The 18,306-nt window shown below is 36.6% G+C and overlaps 1 protein-coding gene across 1 annotated transcript in view; it reads right to left on the bottom strand.

Moving 5' to 3' along the window:
- Positions 1-1,112: 1,112 nt before the first annotated feature.
- The window catches only part of COBLL1 (cordon-bleu WH2 repeat protein like 1), a 148,387-nt gene continuing 131,193 nt past the window's right edge, over positions 1,113-18,306 (bottom strand). The window contains exons 12-15 of the mRNA XM_081095325.1: positions 16,891-16,985; positions 11,680-13,241; positions 9,255-9,431; positions 1,113-2,412 (exon numbers count right to left, since the gene is read on the bottom strand). Coding sequence (XP_080951451.1) covers positions 2,326-2,412; positions 9,255-9,431; positions 11,680-13,241; positions 16,891-16,985 — 1,921 coding nt within the window. The 3' untranslated portion in view covers positions 1,113-2,325. The remainder of the gene's footprint in view (positions 2,413-9,254; positions 9,432-11,679; positions 13,242-16,890; positions 16,986-18,306) is intronic.

The following is an 18,306-nucleotide window of genomic DNA, read 5'->3' as shown; positions in this document are numbered from 1 at the left end:
TTTTTGCCCATTGAGTATGATGTTGGCTGTAGATTTGTCATATAAGGCTTTTATTACTTTGAGGTATGATCTCTCTATTCCCACTTTGCTGAGAGTTTTTATCAAGAAATGGTGTTGGATTTTGTCAAATGCTTTTTCTGCATCTATTGATATGATTATGTAATTTTTGTCTTTTAATTTGTTTATGTGATGTATCATATTTATTGATTTGTGGATATTGTACCATCCTTGCATCCCCGGAATAAATCCCATTTGGTCATGGTGTATAATCTTTCTAATGTAATGATGAATCCCATGCAAAAAAAAAAAAACAACAAAAAAAAACCGAAACTAGATTACCAACTTACACCATACACAAAAATAAACTCAAAATGGTTAAAGGACTTAAATGTAAGATGGGAAACCATAAAATCCTACAAGACTACATAGGCAGCAAAATATTAGACATATGTCATAGCAATATCTTTACCGATACAGCTCCTAGAGCAATGGAAACTAAGGAGAAAATAAACAAATGGGACTACATCAAAATAAAAAGCTTCTGCACAGCAAAAGAAACCATCAACAAAACAGCAAGAAAGCCCACTGCATGGAGAACATATTTGCCAATGCTATCTCAGATAAGGGTTTAATCTCTAAAATTTACAGGGAACTCATTCAACTTAATAAAAGGAAGATAAACAATCCAATCAAAAAATGGGCAAAGGACCTAAATAGACACTCTTCGAAAGAGGACATACCAAAGGCCAAGAGACATATGAAAACATGCTCAAAGTCACTAAACATCCGAGAGATGCAAATCAAAACAATAATGAGATACCATCTCACACCTGTCAGAATGGCTATCATCAACAAATGACAAGTGCTGGTGAGGATGAGGAGAAAAGGGAACCCTCCGGCACTGCAGGTGGACAAACAGACTGGTGCAGCCACTGTGGAGAACAGTGCATTTAAGTTATAATGCCTGGGCTTCCATGTAGACCAGGGAACCCTAATAAATGGTAGGTATTACTTTACTTGTTTGTTTACTAGCTAACAGAGATGTGTTCATCAGGTGAAGTACACAAATAGGCTGGTTGACACAAACTGCATTAAAAAAAAAAAAAGCAATCCCAAATATATAACTTGCTTTTATTAAACAGGGGGGAAAAATCAACACATTTTTCAAAGAGACAGGTATCTCAGTAGCTTTAGGAAAAACTAACATAACATTAGCTTGTTTGACAAAGCTTTTAAAATAAGTGAACAATTAAATTCTTAAGGTAGGAACAGAATATTAATAAGGTCTAGACTCCAGAACACTTGTAAGCAAACGCATTAGGCACTGTTTGGCTTAACAGTTTTAGCTTTAATGTAAATATATATTATTATTTAGAATATTTGCATCTGAACTACATAATGACTTTATTTTTTCATTTTATTTTAATTAAAACCAAGATTTCTGGAACCCCCAAGTAGTCTTTAAAGTTTTCCAATATGGACATAAACTAACTCCTATTCCTTTCTACATATTAAATGTGAAGTAACTGTTACAATATATCATTCTCACAGGAAGATTTTTAAGGCTTCTGGCACATAAAATGTGTAATATCTGTGTGACAATAACATAATTATATACAGAAAATATTTAAAATTTACCTTGTGCAATTTAAGTTCTAAAGATTAAAAAACCAAGTGTTTCATGGTAATAAAATATTAAAATATAATGTACTCCCCATAAATTTGACACTGATTTTGTAATTACAGAAAGAACACAGAAGAGTTGCACACTAAATGATTTATCACTGAAATTAACCGTTGAACTGAATACACTTATTGAATATCATTCATTTTCTAGATCATACTTTCAGCACAAAATAGGCTTTAATATAACTTATAACATTTGCAATTAAACTGTGACACTGAGGCAGCCAATGTCAGCTCTAGGTTTGCCTAGTTATTCACGTATCATACAAATATGTCTATGACTCTTAATTTATCCTTTTGTCTAAGTCACATTGCAGATAATGTGTCAAAAAGTAAGTGGAACAAAAACCAACAACAACATGACTATTTCTCATTTGAAAAAAAAAGAAAGTCATTAACACCTCGTCTTAAAGTTCTAAGGTAGCATATTCAGCTCTTAAGGCAAAAAAGGTAAAAAATATTATTATAAATTATAAATTCTGGTAATTCTTCTTTTGGCATTAAAAGCCACAGCATAAACTCTTACACTTTCGTAGATAATATATTAGTGTACATCTGAATATATATTTGCTAACATTTCCCATTACGAAGTTGCTCTGTGACGTGGAGGAGGTGAAGGGCAGTAGGTCAGCGCAACCTTTAATGGCCGTCCTGGGCATCAAGGGACATGGAATGACTGAGTCTTGACTTTCCATTCATAGATATTGTATTTGATGGAACAGTAACCTAAGAGAAAGAAACACACTTTACACCTGTCAATTTAAAATGGGACAGCTATCTAATTTTCAACAATTACTACATTTAACGCCTGTTTAATTGTAAATGCTAACGTTTAGTATTTATTATGCAATAAATGACAAATAAGAATAAATGTTCACTCTACCATGAAATTAAAAATGAAAGGGTTGTTATTTCCACAACAAACAAGTTAAGTAATCCACTAACACATCTTATTCTTTATAAGATTGCCAAATCAACTCAAAGGGACAAGAACACAACTGATTGCAGGCCAAGCTGTTAAAGAGCATTGTTAGCTAGATTAATTCTGGCTCTTCAAAAGTGTCTTGGAGAATGTACAAAAATAAAGGGAATTCCACAAAGCAAAGAATTTTACAATTTTTGTATAGGTGGTATATATTAACTTGAAGTTCCCCTCACAAGTATCCCTTATTTATAAGGAAAAAAAAAAAAGAGCTTTGGTTTTTAAAATACTTTCTTAAAAAGGGCTAAAAAAGTCAAATTTATGACTGTTATGCTAAAACAGTTGCCGGATAAAAAGATCTTGTTTTGTTTTGTTCTTTTTTAAATAAATAAACTCATAAGTTCCAAAATTGTATGCCAAAGTTTTCTATTTATAAAGTGTAAGTGAATGAAAAACACTATAACAAGAATTTACTAAATAGTCTGAAATTCCAATATTATTTAGAAAAATGTAAAAAAAATCATCTGGATTTTAAATAGTAAATAGGTACACTATTTTGAAATGCATCAAATATGGTAGTATTCTAAGAAACATAGTTTATCTCTAGAGTATAAGTTGACTAGTTTAGGTTCATAACCAAACATTATCATCTTCTCACAAGAAGAGATTTGAAGTACAAAAGGCCACCGATTCTGCTAAGCAACAAAATAAGTTAGTGAAAGGGAAAATAAAATTGGCAAATTTAGTTTGAATTTGGTTTCCTTGTACTTCCTTTGTTGCTTTCCACTACGCAAAGAAGGATCATCTGAACTAGTCAACTGTCTTAACTCTCTTATGAATCCAGGGTGGAGTGGAATGGCTGACATTACCCACCTGAAATAAAAGAGCTTAGAAGAATAGTTGCCACTAGGGAAGAAAAAATCGTCCGCACCCTGTTTAGTATTCATGTAGGATTTCTTTCCAAGTAGAGCCAACAAACAACACACAGGTAATGACTTGACATTATGAAACCTTGGTCCAAAAAGTCTCTGTGTGTAAAAGTTGTTCTTGTAATTTTTGTTCACATAATTCTTTGTTAAGTACAAGAGAGGAATTTGTTTTAAGCATTAAAACAACATACTGATGGCTCCAAATATCTACAAGTAAAAGGTGTCATTGTTGCACTATTGTTAGTGAAAAACTAGGATCCAGGTAAATGTCCATCAATAAAGAGCAATTAAGCTTATACTCATCCACAAATACTATGTAGTCTTAAAAGAATAAAATTTATATATATATATATATATATATATATATATATATATATATAAAATAAGGTGAAACGCTTCAAAGAGATATATGTTTTTGAATGCTTTATAGAAGATTTTATTTTTATAAAAAAATTAAATATGTTTACATACTACAAATGTGGTATGACAGATTACACTGTAATCTATCTATCTAGAGCATTTACTTTGGGGAAGGAAACTGTATTTTGTTTATTATTTAAAAATTTGTTGACTGAACTGTCAAACATGAGAAGACATCATTAAAATTCTGTTTTATAAATTCTGTGGGGTCAGAGACCTTTTTTATTTTAATGCTACTTTATACTCATGTTTGTTTTAGTGCCTGGCACAGAATAAAACAATGAATATTTCTTGAATGGAAAATGGTAACTTTTTACAAGCATTTATAAAGTAAAAAATATTGCTTAATTTTTGAGCAATGAACACATGACACTTATGATAAAGATATTTTTTAAAAGTAACTTTTGCCGAAACCGGTTTGGCTCAATGGATAGAGCGTCGGCCTGCGGACTGAGAGGTCCCAGGTTCGATTCCGGCCAAGGGCATGTACCTGGGTTGCGGGCACATCCCCAGTAGGAGATGTGCAAGAGGCAGCTGATCGATGTTTCTCTCTCATCGATGTTTCTAACTCTCTATCTCTCTCCCTTCCTCTCTGTAAAAAATCAATAAAATATATATTTAAAAAAAAAAAATAAAAAAAATAAAAGTAACTTTTAAGAATTTACTGATGGGTATGTACTAGTTGACTGTCTACCCTTGAAGTTAAAAAAAAAATTCAGGAATATTTACATAGCTTTCTTATTCTCATAAAGAGAGTTAATTATGAAACTATCATTTATTTTTACTTGAAAAACATATGAAAAGAACTACCCACCTGAAACCCCTGATAGTTCAAATTCAAACCAAGGAAATATGAATCAAAAGCAAACCAATGAAATAAACAAAACAAGCCAGCATGATTCTGGATGAAGTTTCCAGTTCTTTTCTTCACTCCAGATTTCTATCTAGTCAAAGATAAGTTTTACTTACATTCTGAGGAAATACTTAATATCAAGTAATAAGCCTCATTTGTGAGTTTATTTTCAGATTTTATTTTTACAACCCTATTTTCTACCTGGAATAGTAATTCAAGCACTATCAGGATCTGAAAGCTGCCAAAGAAGTTCTGGTGTCAGCTCAAGTCAACAATAATGAATTACCTAATCTGTTTTACTTTCTGAAAACAATCTGCTGATTAACATACAAATCTAAATAGCAAACACATTTTATAAAATACTGAGCTAGATTTATTAATGCTGCATCTAAGGAGAAATTTCTGTGGCTGCGTGGGGGTCGATTGGGAGTAAGGCAAAAACCTTAAGAAACAGGAAAAAAACAACAACATGGCATGCTCATGACTACATTCTCACTAGAGCGATCAAGGAACAATTGTTCTAATGTGAACCAACCATTATAATGAAGGTTAATTGCTCGGTATGAACCAGAGCCATAAGGCAGGTTGGCACCTGGAATTAAGCAACATTTGGGTGCCAAAAGGAAGGCAAACCCTGAGCCAACTTTCTGATGAACAATCTAAGCCTACTGTCAAAATCACTAGGGACTGTACTTGGCACTAGAACTGCTGCTCTATTTAAAAATGTTAGAATTTAAAACAAACTGGGAGAAACATCTCAGACAGGACAGAAATATGGGACTAAGCAAATATCACAAGAAATTAGAGCCTTCTTGTGCCCACTTATACCAACTTTGGCAATTTTTTTGAAATAGAATACATTTACAGAAAAGCCCAATGGGAACAAGCACAAACAGTATCTAACCCACCACCTAGGTCAAGAGAGAGAATACCTCCATCTCCCTGCTAACCCTGTCTTTATTTAACATTCTGACATTTCAGTCATCATGGATTTTGCATTAATTTGGACATTTAAAAAATATTGCTTTAAGATAATATTCATCTTGACTACTCAGTTATTTGGTTCCCTCTTAAATTGTGTGCCTGTGCTCCAATGAGCCCCTAACAACCCCTTGGCTTTCCCTCTGAAGTAACCACTATCGGGTTTTTATAATTATTTCCTTGATTTTAAAAATAATTGCCACCTACCATGTATCACTAAAGAACATAATTTAGTGTTGCGTGCTGTCAAACTACAAATTTCATAGATATCTATACTGTCATATTTAGCTATATTTTGTCCAATTATTGCTATATGATAGTCCGCACTTTGAATATACTACTATTCATTCTACTATTTCTGGATAGTAAGGCTATATTTCTCGGAAACTTTTACAAACAATATTCCAAGAATATTCTTATATGAGAGTCCTGGTACACACATAGTTTTAGCATATATAACTAGAAGTGATCATGAAGTGGAAGCTGATTGTGAAGTGTGGATACTGTGAACTTTACCAGACCTGGTGTTCATTCTTAGTAGAATAAAATGGATTATGTAAGACATTTTCATTAAACAAAATTTAGGAGCTGGCGCTACGTACGTAGACTCAGAGCTAACCATAATCTACTGAGACAGATAAAATTTAGGCTCAATAGAACTTAATGAGTTATATACAGGAGACAATTATAGATAGCATCATCATTTTGGGCCTGTTCTCTCTGTTGATTCACATCCAGCTCATTCTGGAAGCAATGAGAGTTTTATATGTGAAGAGACTGCCAAATCAGGGCTCATAACACACCAAGCAAACAGCTGCTTGCCTGTGCAATTCTGTTGAGCTAAAAGGCATCTCCACCTTAATGCACTGTTTTCTACACTTAGTTCATTGACACTGATTAATATATCCACTGGCTTAGTGGAAACACACTGCAATTATCTCCTGTGTAGTTACTTGGATCTCCTGTGGGCCTGATGTATCACTGTTTCTCAGACCCAGGCAGTGAACACCCAGAAGGCATAGGTTTCATTTGACTCATTTTTGTCTTCCAAGTATCCAGTACAATGTTTGACATCTATGTGCTTAAAACATGCTTGTCAAATTTATTGAATTGAGAAGGCTTTCGATTTGGAAAGGATATATCTGAAATACATCCTTAATTTACAAGATAAAAATGAAAATATTTTCATAAATGACAATATGTGATTTAGTAGGGGCATATGCCCCCACAAAAATTCAAATGTCATCTGGTGAACTACCAATTTTAATATGTAAAGCTCTACCAAATTTTTGCTGTCTGGCACCTAAATTCAGCCTACAAACACTCTAAAAAAAAATTCCCTCTTAATCCCCTGATTTACTCCTTCACGTTTCCTCCACTCCTGACAGCACACAACATTTTGCCTTATCTCCAAGTGTGCCCAGATGGGAGCACCAAGCCCTCCAGCCGAATGGCTGTCGCTCACAGCTCCTCTGAAACACACACACTGAGGAAATGGCCAGAGTAGGCAAGGCCTGCCAAGGAGATGTGCCCAAGATTTCTTCCCTTTTCTCTCCATCTTTGCAGCACTCCTATTGCTTTGCAGATTTCATTTCTATCGAGCTCAGTGTTTTACTCAACTCTCTTAATCTTCTCTAAATAGCTTCTAAAATGATTAGAGAAGGAATTTACAAAATAAAATGCCTATGGATTCAGTGGAATAATGATTTTTTTTTCTTGTTTTGGGTGTTGAGGAATTTGCAGTCAAGACGATTAAAGAGAGAATAAGAAAGACATTTAGGGAGACTATAGCCTCTGGGAAGTCCAAGTGATGATGCCAGGCTTAGGCTCCTCCATGTCCTTTTTTAAAAAAATATATATATATTTTATTGATTTTAGAGAAGAAGGGAGAGGGAGAGATAGAAACATCAAAGATGAAAGAGAATCATAGATTGGCTGCCTCCTGCATGCCCCCTACTCGGGGATAGAGCCCACAACCCAGGCAAGTGCCCTGACCAGGAATCTAACCATGACCTTCTGGTTCATAGGTCTTCACTCAACCACTGAGCCACACCAGCCGGACATCCATGTCCTCCTTCAGGGGATAACGGTGACGGAGGGAGTAAACTCACCTGCAGTGATTCCCTGTGACAGTTGTTTGGTATCTGCCCCATTCCCGAAGCTCTCCTACACCTCAGTACAGAGGAGCTGAACAATTCTAGCGGAGCATTATTAGGACTTGAATATCTACATTAGGTCTTACCTCAGTTCTCTAGGTTTTCTCTACATTTTTTGGTTTAACCTATAAAAACTCTCTCCCCCCTTTGGCACTTTCATCTAATCCAGCGGTTCACAACCTGTGGGTCGCGACCCCTTTGGGGGGGTCGAATGACCCTTTCACAGGGGTCGCTTAAGACCATCAGAAAACACATATATAATTATATATTGTTTTTGTGATTAATCACTATGCTTTAATTATGTTCAATTTGTAACAATGAAATTGGGGGTTGCCACAACATGAGGAACTGTATTAAAGGGTCGCGGCATTAGGAAGGTTGAGAACCACTAGATTCTAGAACAGGGGTGGGCAAACTTTTTGACTTGAGGGCCACAATGGGTTCTTAAACTGGACCGGAGGGCTGGAACAAAAGCATGGATGGAGTGTTTGTGTGAACTAATATAAATTCAAAGTAAACATCATTACATAAAAGGGTACGGTCTTTTTTTTTTAGTTTTATTCATTTCAAATGGGCCAGATCCGGCCCGCAGGCCGTAGTTTGCCCACGGCTGTCTAGAACCACTGATTAGAACCACTGATTCTAATCCCATATGTGGTAATAACTTGATTACCCTAGTAACCATAACTGAAACTAGTGCAGGTTACTATCACTAGTGCAGATTCTGTGGAATACAGGGGAATCATCTTTCCGAAATAATCTTTCCTGTTGAACTAACAATTTCTTTCTTTTTTAAAAATATAATTTTATTTATTTCAGAGAGACAGGGAGAGGGAGAGAGAGAAAGAAATGTCAATGATGAGAGAGAATCATTGATCGGCTGCCTCCTGCATGCCCGCTACTGGGGATCGAGCCTATAACCTGGGCATATGCCCTGACCGGGAATCAAACTGTGACCTCCGGGTTCATAGGTCCATGCTCAACCATTGAGCTGAGGTGGCCAGGCGGGTTAACAATTTCTTAAAATAAGAGTCCAGGTACTTTCTATATCTACTTACATAATAATGAGCAAAAGGCATGTTGTGCACCTGGTCCATGTTATGGAAAACAGACTTGACATATTTTAAAGTATGTGTAAGACTCCGGACTCTCTCAGACTTTACTTCAAAAATGACCCCTGACACAAAAGAGTAACTTCTGACATCTTATGTATTCAAGTTTAAATACAGGAAACAATTTCCCCTAAGTATTAGTCTGACAGTGTTGAAAAGAAATCCACTGTCACCCATCTGATAAAGAAAACTTACCCTTTTCAATTTGGCAGCAGCCTCTCCAGAACGGATTGCAGTCAGCAGACTCTGTCGGAACTCTTCGGGGTCAGAGCTTTGGAATGTTAGAGAACTTTGCCTCTTAAGGGTGAATGGTGGGCAGTCGGTTGGAGATGGTATTTGGGAATTCCGCTCACTATGTGCAGAGTTATTTTCCTAAAACAATAAATGCAAAATATTTATATGAATACCAAGTGAAAAATGGGCAATTTTTCAACATTTTTTTTTCTTCATCAATAGTGCTTTAGGATTCACCATTTGCCACATTGGTTTCCTAGACATAGTTCTATTTCCTCACCCACTGAACTGTCTCAGCTACCAGAGCTCAGCTGGAAAGAGGGCATTAATTTCCTTTCTCTTGAATAGGGAGGGTGCTAAGGCAGAAAAGTGGTATCTCTCTTTGTTTCATGAACAAAGGGTAATTTTACTGTCCTTGAGACAAATAAGGCTGATTTCTCCAACGGAGTTGCCTAAGAGAGCCAAATGAATTTTAAAAATAAATATTCCACAGACTAAAAAAGAACCCATTTTCACAGTTCCAACATATTAGGTTGTGAAATTATTATTTTTGATGGTTCAAAATAGACAAATATTGGCAAATTCACACTGGTTGAAACTAGCAACATATCATCTAATAATAAAATGTTAATGATTATGCTACCTGTAATGGCTTGTTTTGTTTCTGGAAGTTAGAAGGACTAGAGATGGCCATGTTTTCTTTATTTTTCCCATGGGACTAAAGATAAATAATAGGAACTTCTAAGAATTAAAATTTTAACTCAACTTCTTAGATATGATTATTTAGTAAGTAACTCAACTGGCAACTATTATCAAAAAATTTTAAATATGTCTTTTTCAAACTGCCAAATAAATATCTTTACAAATGGTGAGTTAAACAGAGCTCAGGCAGTGGCTCAAAGACTGTATTTTCCAAATCAAGCTTCTGTTGTTTAGGAAAGGTATTCCATTCTAAGAAAAAACACAGGCTTTATTCCCAAGTAAAGAATTAATCTCACATCATATATCTCTTCCTGAAACTATATCAAAGTAATAAACATAAACATGAAATGAAAAAATATTCTTCAAGATAAACATTGCATTAAATTATGGAAAAATCTTTACTTGGCAATATGGTTAATGTTCTGTTACTCTCGGAATGTTTGAAAAATTCGTATAAAATACATCTGGAACTGTCACACAAATATGGAAGTATTCTTTAAACACGATCAGAGTAAAAGTACACAAAGTACTTTTTAAAAACTGTGTGGGGAATATCATAACTCATTCTGCGAATTTCATCCTCTCCTTTGACTATGTGAATCTGGCGAACTGTAATAGTTGAGCAAACACTAAGTCAACAAATACTCCCTCTTTTTGTAAATTATTAAGGTTACATAGAAGTTAAATGATATTTTGGTCAACATACACATAACTGGAAAAGCTGACACTGAATTAACAAAATAGGAAATTAAGAAAATGGCATATTTAAACTCTGGTTTTAAATTATTTATATGTAAAGATATCTAATAAGCTGAGTTTAAGTGTATATTATAGAAAATACATAGCTGAGAGATGCTTGGTTATTTTACCTAGGCTTTGATACTGTTTATATAAATATATATATTAAAAATATTTTTATTGATTTCAGAGAGGAAGGAAGAGGAAGAGAGATAGAAACATCTATGATGAGAGAGAATCATGGATCAGCTGCCTCCTGCACGTCCCATACTGGGGATCAGGCCTGCAACCTGGGCATGTGCCCTGACCAGGAGTCCAACCATGACTTCCTAGTTCATAGGTCCATGCTCAACCACTGAGCCATGCCTGCCAGGCTATATTTCTATATAATTACAACTATTTTTGCAATTATGTAGAATTGGAGAAAAAAATAAAGTAAACCAGAACATTCAGAAAGTTATAAACAAATTAAGATAAGCAAAACCCAGGGAAACAGAGTCAGAACTATAAACTAGTACGCTATACAAATGTAGGAGCAAAGAAACTTTAAAATAAATATTTGCTGAGAATATAATTATATGTTGGCCTGATACCCAATCAAATTATATGAATTACTAGAGGCTTGATGCACGAAATTCATGCAAGAGTAGGCCTTCCTTCCCCCGGCTGCAAGCACCAGCTTTCCTCTGGCACCCAGGACCCAGGCTTCCCTCATGGCCCGGCTTCGTCTGGAAGGTCATGCGGAAGGACGTCTGGTCTAATTAACATATTATGCTTTTATTATTATAGGTAGTAATTCTGAGAGTAAATATCAGATTCTGTGTATTAAACTTTTTTTTTCTACAGCAGGTTGTTTGATAATAGATTAATACGAATTCAGACTTAATACACAAACATATCAACATGCAGTACAAGAACCCCTTCTTTTTGAAAAGGTAAAATTTACCTTATTACTCACACCGAGTTGTGGGGCGTCCACAGGTGTGTCCACAGCTGGACTCTGCCCTTCCTCCGCGTCACTGGGAGCGGGCGCAGAGGCGCCCTCACTGCAGGACTCGGTGCGCACTTTGCTGAAGGACTGAGACCGCTTCACCACGGCCAGGGCGAAGGGCGAAGGCGCCGAGCTCGAGTAAGGTCGCGGGGCCCCGAACGTAGTCAGCGTCTTCAGGTTTAGCGCTGCCAACTGACTTGTGGGAAGAGAAACAGGTTTGGGAGCCACAGGGGGAGGAGGAGGGGTTTCCGGAGGCTTCTGACTGCTGCGGCCACCATCAGCGTCTTTAACGTGGGGCTGCGGAGGCGAGCGAGGAGCTGTCTTACTGGAGGGAGAAGGAGTTTGCTCTGGAGGAGGCCTCGGACCCCTTTCCACCTCCTTCTTCGGGAGCTCCTGTGGAGCAGGGTTAGGGGCAGCGTGGCCACTCTTGGCCGCTGCAGATGTCACGTACTGACCCGAAGCTCTTTTTTGCATTTGCAAAAAAAAGGAACTTGGTTTGGCCTGGGGATTTGAAGCCCGAGATTTAAGTCTTGACTCTAATATATTGTTTATATCTTCCAAGTTTGGCACAAAAGGAGCCGTGCCAGTGTCTCTCGTCATTCTGGGAGTGGGCTTCAGAGGATTTGCCGCGGGGCTGTGGGGCACGCCCGCCACACTGTGCCCCTTATGCTCTGATCTCAGGGCAGGCTTGGGTTGAAGGTCTAGCTGTGGCTCCTTTGGAATTTCAGAAATAACAAAATCTTCTGTCTGCATTGCAGTTTCTTTCACATTCTCATGCATGTGCTTTTTCCCTAAAGAATGTCTGTCTTGATCATCTTCATACCCTAAGGTTTCTGTTTCCCCATCTTTTACTATTTCCAGGGACTTGGGCGGCACTATTTTATAAGTAGTCATCCCAATTTTGGGTATATATTCTCTTGTAATTTCATTGGAAGGTTTTGGCTTGGGATTGTAGTCTTGTCTGTAGAGTGGATAATTCTTCATATAAGAAGCCGTTGAGTTTTTATTAATCTCGTCTACGGGAGCATCATTACCATGTGCATACATTGAATCTTTCATGGTGAGCTGATCTTCTGAATGTACAGTGAGAGGGCCCTGTCTCCTGAATTCTCTTGAGGTGTCCACGGAACCTTGTGGACTTAAAGACGAATGTTGAGTTGATTTGTTGTTATTTGCAGTTTGCACACTTTCATCAACTTTGAAGTCGGACAAATGATGATGTCGGTGATTCCCATCAAAACTGTTGCAGAAAGGAGTTGCCTGAATTGCTGCATCTTGCATTTTTGTCTTTTCTGCACGGGGTTGATTCAGTGTTGGGCCTGGTTCTGATGAAGCAGCTAGATGATTTTCCTTGTCACGTCTAGCAGTTTCAGTTTTATGTGCCTGAAGTCTGTCAACTTCCATGTCCACATTGTTATTTTTGGCAACACCTCCTCCATTGATTTCTGTTCTCCTCACTCCGTCTTTCATATGATCTTCCGTATTCCTTGAAGTGACAGTTATTTCATTTTGATCTACTGAGAGAAAAAGAAAAAATCATCAAGTATTAGGAAGAAAAAATAGAAAAACTTCAGTTTGCAATGCTTGCCTCCCCAAACTAAATTAGGTCGGTTTAAAATTGTCGGCTCACTCATTACACAAAATCAGGTAGTTGCATTTAATGAAAACAGCATGGGCTTTGGTGTCATGGAGACCCGAGTCTGGAACCCATCTGCAAGCGGGCTTGACTAATTACAACATCTGTGATCACAACTTATTACTTAACCCTTTGAGCCTCAGTTTGCTCAGATGTAAAAATGTGAAAGTATGTATTACAGTTGACCCTTGAAGGACTCAGGGGGTAGGGACACTGAGCTTTCTACACAATTAAAAATCCAGATATAACTTTTGACTCCCAGAAGCTTAATAGCCTTCTGTTGACTAGAAGCTTTACTGATACCCTAAACAATGGACTAACACATATTCTGTATGTTATATGCATTATATATGGTATTCTTAAAATAAAGCAGGCTAGAGAAAAGAAAATGTTATTAAGAAAATCATAAGGAAGGGAATATACTTTTATATATTATTGAAAAAAATAGGTATATAAGTGGACCCATGGAGCTCAAATCCATGTTGTTTAGGAGTCAAGTATATATTTTCTCTATCATTGCTTATTAGGATAGGATATTGCCCAGAGCAAGCACTCCATAGAACATTGCTATGTTTCTTCTTATAAGTAAAGACTTCATATCACAGTCATTGTTAAGAATAACAAAAGAAATTAACAAATTCAAAATATATTTTTTATTCTTTATGTTTTTCCATTTCAATTCTCTTCTGTCGTTTATTATTTCATACATAAAAATACGGGGAAGCAATCCCAGCAAATGTTATCAGTTTTAAATAAGGCAGACAACAGAAACATTACCTTTCAGAGTTAAAGTAAAAACACAGTCAGTACTGGCTGAGTTGTCAACTAAGTGTCCTCTCCGAAAGGGACTGTGTTTTGAGTCATAATACTAGTGATTTCACTACATAAAAATGATCAGGTGGTTTTGTTCATTTGGGGAAAAATGACCTATTCTTCTCAGAGTTCAAATAGAGAAAACAGCCCCCCTCTCCCTGTACTACTTTTCCTCTTAATTCTAATTCAGACTTCCTAAAAACAAAAATCATTTGCCAGTGTCTACATCAACAAAGCAACAGTTGCCAGCCAAATACATGATGGCAAAGAGATGGAATGAGACATCTGAAAAGAAGCACGGGTTTCTGAGTATGCATCATGTGTCTAGTACTGAGCAACATGCTTGAGTTATATATACGGTGCTTCTCTATTCAAATGCCCAGAAGAATCACTTCTCCTGAATGACCAACTAGCCCCCATCTTCAAAATCCTCAGAGGCCTCCTCTTTCAATCTTGTAGTTTGCATAGCACAAGTGAAATGTGAGCCTTGGGAGCCAAACTGTGAAAGGATATCAAGTATTTCTCTATAGTTTTATCATCACTCACTTTCATGTATACGGTAAACATCAATTTCACTGCCTAAGGTGTCACGAGATATTTAAACTAGTTCCTCTATTAAAACAAGAAAAAAAGGCAAGAAAAAGAAATGCAGGCAAAAAAATCATGTTGCCAGGTAAATTTGTATACTAACACTTTTTCAAAATATCATGTTTTTAAAGCCTGCCTAACTGTACAATTTACTGGTCATCGTAGTTACATCTTATATTATGCTGCAAGGTTCCCATATTAAATATATAATTTTCATTTTTATTTTCCCCAAATAAAATGCAACTAATTATAAGAATATGTATTTTCTACATGAGTGACTTTTCTCAATGATAAATAATTATTAACTTTTGTGATTTACAAAATTAAGCACATGTGATTAGGAACCATGGAAGAGGCACATATCGGCCTTTGCTCTCATTTATTTGGCTGATAAGTATATTTAATATCTGTATGAAAAGTACTCCTCTCAATGCTGCTATGAGCACCGAAGTATATAAGAAATGGTCCTTGGCACTAGCAAATCTATATAGTAAAAGCCTAAGCAACCGTTATGGTGGAATAATCAGAATGACCGGTTGCTATGATGCGCACTGGCTGCCAGGGGGCAGACGCTCAACATAGGAGCTGCCCCTTGGTGGTCAGTGCACTCCCACAGAGGGAGTACCACTCAGCCAGAAGCCAGACTCACAGCTGGTGAGCGCAGTGGCGGTGGCAGGAACCTCTCCCACCTCCGTGGCAGGTCTAAGGAGCAAGGAGTCTCAGATTGCAAGAGGGATGTCTGACTGCTGGCAGACAGATATCCTCCGAGGGGTCCTGGACTACGAGAGGGTGCAGGCCGGGCTGAGGGACCCCCTGCCCCTACCCCCAGTGCACAAATTTCATGCACCAGGCCTCTAGTGATATATAAGAAGTATATAAGAAGTGGTCCTTGGCCTAAATGTATTTCCTTCTCTTATTTCTCACTTTCCACTGAATAGAGATATATCCCAGTTACGCAATAGAAACACTTTCCAAAGGAAGGTACACCAACCTAAAAATGAAATCCCTATAACAAACTCTAATTTATTGACTTAGAAATCCAAATTTCTATTTTTCACTTTTTTTTTTTTTTTTGGTGGGTTATACCTACTTTACCATCATCTAACTGAATTTCAAATCAAAATTTCATGATTATTCCAAGTGATTGTCAGGCCCGGACACTTAGAATCATAACTGAATGTATTGCCCAGTCCATCATAAAAAATACCTGATTATGATGCTAACCAAGTGTCAATGAATGGACAGGCCACTTTTTTTCAAGAATAGTCAGTAGAAGGAGAATGTTTATTTTGTATTATCCTTCCCCTACTCAAAACTGACATCAATATCTATGACCTGATGAAAAGATGATTTATATAAGTATGCAGGATAGGGAAAAAAATAAAAGAGGAAAACAGAATGAAACTACTGTAAGGGCAACAGAATTTATTTATTTGAAAAAGCACCTAGAGTTGACAAAGGTCATTGCAAAAAATCAAGTGCAAATGCCAGTAAGTATTATTACAGAAGTGTACCTGTGACCCTACCACTAACTTGATGCCAAAATTTAGCCAAACATATTTAATTTGATTATCATTTTAAGAATAAGGAAGCAGCTTTAAAATCATGATTTCTCAATAGAAATGCAGCTACCACATCACAAAAAACTGAATTGAGTAAAAAAATGCGGAAATTATTAAAAAAATACTCAGTATTGTATCTCGGGATGGTAGACCATGAGGAAAATGAATCGGAAACATACATATTTAAATTAACCAACATGTAGGAAAAAAGAGAAATAAATCACAAGTATGCATTGAGTATACATCTTTAATCTCTAGATCAGATAACTTCTAACATTTAACCACAAGGACAAAACGGGTACACATGGCAGTTAAAAGCAGACTCTGGAGTAATATCACCTGAGTTCAAATCTGAGGCCCACCACTAAATAATTGTGGTACTTCAAGTAAGTTACATAATATCTTTGTGGTTCAATCAATCATCTATAAAATGGGACTAAAGATAATAATGCTCATAAATGAGTTAACATACAAGATTAAATGAGTTAATATATATAAAGAATTAAGAATGACCCTTGGCACATAAGTGCTATGAAAGTGTTGGCTATTAGTGATTTTAGAACTCACCATTCCCTTGACTTGGGCCCAATGACTTCAAGTTTCTTACATTGTCAACTACCCTCTCTTCATTTCTTGGATTATATACCATCAAGTGTGGTTCTCTGCAAAAATGATATTGTATGTTATATATCGAAACTATTCAAACACACACACGCACACACGCACAATGAGAAAACAGGCAATAATTTCCAAAGACAGATGGACTAAAATAATCATCTTTTTCTGCCAAATACTGAAAATTTAATAGCAAAGAAAAAAATGCAACTGAGGAGAAATGCTGCTATATAAGCAGCATTTGGGGGTCATATTACAAAGAAAGATGTAAAAACCTTGTAAAATGTATACTTTCCCCCAAAACAATGTCTTTTTGTCATTACTATTTGTCTTTTAAAGAAAAGGGATATAAATGAAACATTTTAATCTTGCATCTGGCATAGTCAAATTTTATTTTTCAATTACAGTTTATAGTTAATATTATTTTGTATTATTACTTTCAGGTGTACAACATAGTGGTTAGACAATCCTATACTTTACAAAGTGTTTCCCCTCAATATTTCCAGTTCCCATCTGGCACCATATGTAGTTACTGCAATATTATTGACTACTAGAGGCCTGGTGTACAACATTCGTGCATTGGTGGGGGGGGTGAGGAGTGACCCTCAGCCTGGTGTGAGTCCTCTTGCAGTCCGGGACCCCCTCTACGGACATCCCCCGAGGGGTCCTTAGCATTGCGGAGGGGTCCTTGAGCCCAGCTTCTGGCTGAGCAGCGCTCCCATGTGGGAATGCACTAACCACCAGGGGGCAGCTCCTGCCTTGAGTGTCTGCCCCCGGTGGTCAGTATGCATTATAGCAACCGGTCATTCTGCCATTTGGCTGATTTGCATATTAGCCTTTTATTATATAGGATGTTTCCTATGCTATACTTTACATCCCTACAAACTATTTTTAACTTCCAATCTGTACTTCTCAATCCCTTCATCTTTTTTCATCCAGTCCCCCAACACCCCCTTTGACAACAGTCAGTCTGTCCTCTGTATCTATGAAGCTATTTCTGTTTTGCTTATTTATTTTGTTCTTTAGATTGTACATATAAGTGAAATCATATGGCATTTGTCTTTCTCTGACTGACTTTTCACTGAGCATAATATGACATGGTTCACTTCTGGCAAGTCAGAATGTGGACTGACCTCACTGGAGTTTATTGGTGATAGAAGAGTTTTATTTGGAGGCAATCCCATGAAAATTATAGCAAAATTTTGATGAAGATGGTTTATTTTTGTCTAATCAACTTCATCTTTATTCATGGTATGGCATTTTTAACAAAATGCAAGGGAACTGTACTATAGTTTTCAATTCCTGGGATCAAGTGGCAAGTGCATTGTTTGTATCATAAAGTTGACTATAAAAATAATATTGGTAATT

The sequence above is a fragment of the Myotis nattereri genome (assembly GCF_964212035.1).
Source record: "Myotis nattereri genome assembly, chromosome: 7".
In the NCBI taxonomy this organism is placed as follows: Eukaryota; Metazoa; Chordata; class Mammalia; order Chiroptera; family Vespertilionidae; genus Myotis; species Myotis nattereri.
The sequence above is the reverse complement of the archived record's forward strand: the minus strand, read 5'-3'. Positions and strand labels throughout refer to the sequence as shown.